Source organism: Rhinolophus sinicus, chromosome 14, assembly GCF_057876585.1.
Source record: "Rhinolophus sinicus isolate RSI-liver-muscle chromosome 14, RSI-T2T, whole genome shotgun sequence".
NCBI lineage: Eukaryota > Metazoa > Chordata > Mammalia > Chiroptera > Rhinolophidae > Rhinolophus > Rhinolophus sinicus.
The window spans coordinates 3883963-3891061 of NC_142514.1; the positions used below are offsets into that span (position 1 = coordinate 3883963).

The 7099-nt window shown below is 58.4% G+C and overlaps 1 protein-coding gene across 1 annotated transcript; it reads right to left on the reverse strand.

Moving 5' to 3' along the window:
* Positions 1-2420: 2420 nt before the first annotated feature.
* On the reverse strand, positions 2421-5546 carry HES2 (hes family bHLH transcription factor 2). The gene is made up of 4 exons (XM_019746677.3): positions 4684-5546; positions 4492-4587; positions 4139-4238; positions 2421-4064 (listed from the first exon to the last, which is right to left on the reverse strand). The coding sequence occupies exons 1-4, from the start codon at positions 5038-5040 to the stop codon at positions 3808-3810; spliced, it is 810 nt and encodes a 269-aa protein (XP_019602236.3). The 5' UTR covers positions 5041-5546; the 3' UTR covers positions 2421-3807.
* Between the last annotated feature and the right edge of the window lie 1553 nt (positions 5547-7099).

Consider the following 7099-nt stretch of genomic DNA (forward strand, 5'->3'; position numbering starts at 1 on the left):
CTCCCTCCCTCCCAACCCCGAGCACCATCATTCTCAGATGTGAGGTCTTTGCTGGAGCAGATTCACCTGAGCTCAGAATACAGGATGAGGCTATTGACTCACTCACTGAACTGCACACTTAACAATGGTTAAGATGGGAAACATGATTTTACCGCCAAAAAATAAGTGAATAAAAAGACACCATGTCTGCAATTGGGGCTACCATGTGAACAAGTATTCATTTTCATACTAAGTCATGATTTTATATTAGTTTTCTTACAGAGGGCCTCAAAATGTAGTCCCCATACAACCAGCATCTGCCTCTGGTTTCTGGGGTCTAGAATGGTTCTTTGCACTTTGAGGACTTTGTCCTGTGATCCCTGAGGTTTCTAACATACTGAACACAAAGACAGGTGGCTCCCAGGCCCACCGCCCACAACAACAGAACCAGCAGTGGGCATATATTCAGCTTGGAATCTCCCTCCTTCACCCCCAAGGCCAGGGAACCCCTCATTCACAAGTGGGGTCCTTTGAGCAGACACCAGCCCTGCTCCCTGCTTCCCCCTAGTGGATCTCAGGTGACAAGACACCATGTGTACACAAGGGGTGTGCCCTGTAGTGCGGTTCACACGCTCCTGAAATTATTCAGTTTTATTATAGCTGCTTTAAGTGCCTGGGGCTTTGCTAGGGCTTCACAAAAACCCAGAACGAAACTAGTTGCTCTCTGGGAACCCTCAGTAGGTGGCTGACTTCTCCACATCGCATGCCCGGGCAGCTCTCTGCAGGGCGGCCACCTCGCTGCACAGACACACACACACACACACACACACACAAACACTCTCTCTCTCACACATTCACACACTGAGTACCCCAGAGACCCAGCCACACTGGGAAGGGGTCCATACAAGAAGTAAAGCCAAGGAAATAACAACGCTGGGTGGGTTGGTTCTTCTCAGGAACGGCTAGAGCAGCCTGGCATGTTTTTAAAAAGTAAATACAGCTTTGATATTTGGAGTAGGAAGTGGCTGCACATAATGGGAAGGCCCCCTCTATCCTGCCACCTTCTCCAGAGTGCTCCCCGCAGAGCACGATGCGGAGGATCCTGGAGAGCCATAGATTTTCCCAGACTTGCCCCACAGGCTTTGTTTATTGTTAATGCTGTTCCAGATAAACCAGTGGGAAACTCAGCTGCAGAGCCTGGGCTTCACAGGTGGAGCAGAGCAGTTAGGAAATGTCCATTACAGGAGGCATCCTAGGCACACTGCTCTTTATCTTCCCTCATCAAAAAGAGATTTCACTTCTCCGTATTAACTGGTGCCAGGAAGATGGGTGGGATCTAGCCCCAGCCTGAGTCTCCCAGACAGCTCAGTGCTCTGGTTGTCCTTGGGTCACTGGATCATCTCACCCACGGGTTTGAGGGACATGGGGTCCCTTTCTCCAACCAAGCATGATAACCAAACAGAGTCAGAGGCAGTCGTGGGACCGTTGCAGAAAGGGTATCGCAAGAACTGGCCACCAGGCACGATGTGGGCCTTGTTAAGGGTCATGAGATGCCCCTCTGAGTGAGGTAGCCTCCCTCCCACACGGGAAAAGCCTGCATAGCCCTGTGCTCACCTTTCGCCATCAGACAGCATTCTGGGAATACTGGGGGAGGTGCAGGAGGAGGTGTCTGTAGGTGTCCTGTGGAGGAGGATGTTGGCATCCCTATTTCACAAGCGCAGCCCCAAGTACCAGCCGAGACCTTCTGGGCAGCTCTTGCACATCCCTGCTGGGAAACCAGCTTCTCACCTCGGGCCCAAAACCTCACCCATCTGGGCCTGTCTCAGCTTCCTGCCAGGGCCCGGCCAGCTGCCAGGCTCAAGTGCCCCAGAATGCCTGACCCTGTGAGTCACTGACCTATCTACATGCCACCTCCCTGGCTGCTTGCATTGTAGCTTGGTTGGGGTCAGGTCAATGACAATCACAGAGCTAAGGACCTGAAGCTTCTGCTAAGGACAGAAGCAAGAATTGGCAGACATGGCCGAACGGAGGAGAGGAGCCTCTGGATGGTCAGTTCTTACAGAGTTTAAACCTATTTTGAAAGTCCTTGTTTATAGGGACAAGGAGCCAGCCCAGTGTGTACCAGATGTGCAGTCCTTGATCTAAGGAGGAAACTCCAACTCACATGCTGGGTGTGGGCTTGTGGGTTACCTGCCTCTCCTTCTCCCCTTGTTCCTGGCAGCTCAGCAGAGCAGTCACCAGCCTTCGAGTATTCTCGGAAACAGGAAAAAGTGAGCAGAAACTACCTTCCCTGATCTCCAAACCCTCCCCCACTTTGGTCCGCCCAGGGGCGCAGGTGAAGCAGATATTCAAAGTGAATATCTAGCAGCCTACGGGTGGGAGTTGAGGCAAAAGCCAGGCTGTCCAGGGTTTAGTACATCATGGTCTGGTCACATGACCCATTCATTAGCCCACTGTGTTTATTGAGCACCTGTTGTGTGTCCAGTGCCTTGGACACACAGAGGTGCACTCAGCCCCAGCCTGCCCTCCAGGAGCTTACAGTCTTACCAGCTGGGCCAGAGAGGAGGTAGACAGGACACCTTGGTGGGGGCTCACTCACCCTGTTGTCTTAACAGTGGCTTCTTCAGTAACACCCACAGCTTCCCCACATCCCGCCATCAAAATCAGTGCCAAAGTCATCATGGATTTGGTGATACTGTCCCCTCCATCAGCTCTGTCCTCTTGCCCCTAGCGCACTGGTCCTTCGCACAGGCTGTTGGACTAGATGCTGGGGAGATGACTCCCACTCTTCCGAGAATGCCCAGCGAATCCTCATGAAATGGTGGGAACATGACTGACAGGAGTGCTCCATCTTCTCTGGGGAACCCACGACTGGGATCTGCAGGCCCCTTCCTAAGTCTTCACAGGCTCTGCTGGCTTCCAGGGGGAAGAAAGAAAAGTCTTAACAAGTTGTGTCCAGTGACTCATCCCAAAGAGTAGTAGGGAGCAGTTTGCAAGACAAAACAAGGAAAGGTGTTTCCTAGGTGTTTCCTGGTCCTTAACGTGCTGTCATCCTTTGAATTTCTGCTGCTGCATGACATGGGCCCTGCTCACCTCACACTGGCACTGTCTATGCTGGGCTTCCTTGAGGCCACAGGGCAACCTCATTCTTCCTCACACCCAGTACACAGACCAGGTTAAATTAATGCTTGGGGAAATTAGTCCTCCCCAAGACCACTTAGCAAAGCCCCCACCCCCAGTGACACAGAGCCCTGGCTACATCCAGTCCCTTTAATTGGAGTCTTTAGGCAGGAGAGCTCAGGAGTGGAAGTGATGGCTCCCTGGCCTGCAGAGCCCCTCGGGTCATTGCTTCTGTGTGCCCAGAAGTTCCCAAGCAGAGCTGGCAAGGAGGCAGGCCCAAGAAGGGCTAGGGGGGCAGTGACCAGTCAGAGCAGATGGCTGGCTGCACCTGGCTCAGGGGAGCTCCTGGCCCAGCCCTTGGGCTGGTGCCAGCACTGGGGCAGGTGTGTTGGCTGTGGCTAGCCCAGTCCTAAAGCCACTACCAGTGGGGATGGGGGGGCTTCATCGTCCCCTGCAGCCACCTGCCCCATCTTCTCCAGCCCAGGTACCCCCAAGTTGGGGGTGAGGCAGGGCTTCTCCCCTTATGTCCTTAGTTGAGTTCCCCTGGCGTTGAGTCCTCCACAAAAATCACAAACACCGGTTCAGGCCTGGCTGTGGGCGCTGGGCTGATCCCTCATGGTGGGAAGGCTGTCGCCACCAAGAGCTTCCTCAGCCTGCCCAGCCTCTGGGTGCCTCGCAGTCAACAGGGTCGGTGGACCAGCCAGGAGGCTACCAAGGCCGCCAGAGGCCAGGGCTGCAGGCTGGTGCAGGCGGCAAGGGTAGGGGTGCCGGCGGCGGGGAAGGCGAGGGCGCGCCGCAGGAGTTCCCAGCGCGCCCGCCATCGGGGGTGGCGCCGGCTGCCCTCCGACGCAGGTGCTCCAACAAGCGAGCGCTGACGGCGGGCTCCAGGACGCGGCAGGCGGGCACCACGCGGATCAGGCGCGCCAGGCAGGCGCGGTAGCCCTCACGGTAGCTGTCCGAGGGCGCTGTGGGTGGAAAAGAGCGTGAGGCGTGGAATGCGGGGCGAGGAGCAGGGCTGGGTCCGGGCGGGATCACTCACTGGGCGCTGTCCCGGGGCAGCAGGACGCAGGCAGCTCCTGCAGGAAGCGCACGGTCATTTCCAGGATGTCCGCCTTCTCCAGCTTCGAGTAGCGAGAACTCTGCTCCCGGCCCCAGAGAAATGGACAATCAAGACCAATATCCCGCAGGCTGCCTGAGTACCGCACCCTTACCAGGAGCTCGGTGCCAGGCGCGCGGTGGCCGGTGGTGGGTTGGCTGCTCCCGGCCAGCCCCACCCGGGCTCAGTCTTGGGCCCTTGCCAGTTCCTGCGATAGTGGCACCCGGGCCCGCCCGCCCTTCGCGCTCCGCGCCCCGGGACCCCTACCCCCGTCCCCCCAGTGCCCCGGCACTCACCTCTCTGCCGAGCAGCGGCAAGATGAGCCCCTTAAGCTGCCTCAAGCTCTCGTTGATGCGCGCGCGGCGGCGCTTCTCCAGCAGCGGCTTCAGGCTCTGCGAGCGGGTGCGGAGGCCGGCGCGGTTAAGCGTGTCGCAAACCAGGGCCCTGCCTGGCTGCTCCGCCCGGAGTCCCCAGTCCCCCGCTCCTACCTTACGCAGCTCCGCCGGGTCCCCTGCTCTCCGAGGCAGCCCCATGCTCGACGGGGAAGCGGCGCCGCTGCTGGCTTGCCGAGTGGGAGTCGTGTGCCTGCCCAGACGCGGAGCGGAGAGTGACACCCAGAGGGAGGTCGGGTGAGTACGCCGCCAGAGCCGGCGCAGGTGGAGAGCGCGCCACGCCCGCAGCCGGACTTTAAGGAGGCGATGTCGCCATCCCCGCCCCGCCCCGCCCCGCCCCGCCGAGTCAGGCAGCCTGCGGGTCCCACCTCCTGCCTTTGTTCCTGCAAGGGGTGGGGACCGGAGGAGGGCCGCAGAGCCCCAGGGATCTCGCTCCAGACCTTCGTGTCCCATCTGCGGCAGGGTCGCGGGCCCGGGGCGCCCCTCGAGCACCTCCAGGGGTGTGTGTGGGCGCCATCACCGCCATCGCTGCTCTGACCTGGCGGGCAGGAAACGTACGGGTGGGGCCAGGCCTCGCCTTGCTCAGCCTGCGGTCCTTCCTTGTCCAGCGCCGCCCTTCATTCATTCGAACTCAGTACTCGCCTCGGAACCCCACCCTGGACTCAGGCAGAGGACCCGGTGGCGGCAGGACTCCCAAGGCCCCGGACGCAGGGAGCTCCCACGTGGGTTTCTACTACCGGAAGGGTCTCGCACTGCCAGTTGCTCTGCGGCAGACGGTCTGAGCAGAAAGGGGAAAACGAGGCCCAGAGAGAGAAATCTCAACTTGCTCAGGCTGTGGCCGCTGGGAATTGGCTAAGGCTGGGCTAGGCCCCAGTCGCTGGACTGCTTGGCCAGGGCTCTAGGACCCCATAGACTCTCCCCGAAGCTCTTCGAGTTAGGGGTCATCTGGTTCCCTGTCCCCGGTTTTGAATGGGGAAACTGAGGCTCAGATAAGACCAGGCAACTCAGGAGCACTCGGAGCTCATTTTCATTTCAACTGGCTCCAGCTTCGGTTCCCACCCGCGGGAAAAGCGGGGCGGTTCGCGTGCGGGTTCACCGCTGCCAGCGTTGGCCCCAGCGGCCGCCGGGCCCGCCTCCTCGCCGCGTGGCGGTTGCTGCAGCAAACTGGCTGGGCGTCCCCCGCCCATCTGCTCGGAGCCACCCTCCCCCAACCGGCTGGTGGGGCAACGGCCACCCTGGCGGACAACACTGCGGACTGCCTGGCCGACCCACTTGTGAATGGGGGGTGGACCCACCCAGCCAGGCCTGAAGGACGCATCGTGGGGCGGAGCCCAGAAAGAGCTGTCCAGGGTGCTGAACTGTCCTCCCCCCCCTCCCCCCCCATCCCGCAACTCGCCCCAAGTCCTCCCGCCGCGTGCTTTCCAGGCAGGGCCCGAGAAGACCAGCCTGCCCGTGAAGAAGGGGCTCCAAGCAACCTGGGCGAGAGGCAGCAGGGCCCGGTGCTTTTCGGTCCCCACCTCTATTAACCCCCATAACAGTCCTAATTACGAAGATAAATCATTCAATACATTTAGGCTAGCAGGGCCTCGGAGTGCCTGAGCTCCGGTCCCCGTTGCATCTTTGAGTCTAGGGTAACTATGGGACAGTCCCCTCCAAGGTAATTAATTATTTTTTAAGGGTTGGGAAAAAAACTTTAAGAATCACTTGCTGATGTCCCACTTGTCACCGTAGCCACACACACTGGCTCGCTCAGTTCTGTGCCCACAAGCCCACCCTGCACCAACATCTGCATCCTTGCTGAGAGTCCCTCATACCGGCTCTTGGGGGAAGGAGCTGGGAAGGAAGTCTCCTCTTAGAACGCCCCCTTCCACGCCTGTGGACCACCATCTAAAGACTTGAGGGCAGGGGAACAAACTCCCTTTTCAGCGCCAGTTACCCTAGATTTTTAAATTCTCTTCTCCATTCTCCTGCTGTGAAGAACTGACCAGCTAACCTACCATTCCTTTCAATGGAAAGATCCTGGGGGGTGCGGTTGCTGTTTACCTGAAGGAAGGAGTCATTTATAACCTGTAGAACTTAGACAAGACAACTGAGTGGGCAGGGCGTGGAGGCTCAGGCTTTAGGGAAGTTGGGGGCACCTAGGGAAAAGTGGGGACACACCCCACTCCTGGTCCATGCCCTTGGGTGGGGGGAGAAGTCTGAACAGACACTTTCTACATAACTGGCAGATGGCCTGAGCCCAGCAGAGGGATGACAGGAGTGAGAGGCCCTAAGCTGACCTCTGGAGTGTAGGAGGCCGTGAGGGTGCAATGGGCAGAGGGAAATCAGGTGCAGAGGGAAGAAAAGCACAGCAGCGTCGGACAGTGTGACTTTTGCCCCTTCCCATTCGGACCACCTCAACCAAGATACATTAAAAAACAAACTAACAAAAAAAACCCTCCCGGGGCCTCAATTTCCCCAGCTTTAAAATTGGGATAGTGGTTGTACCTGACTCCTAGTATCATTTGGGGGA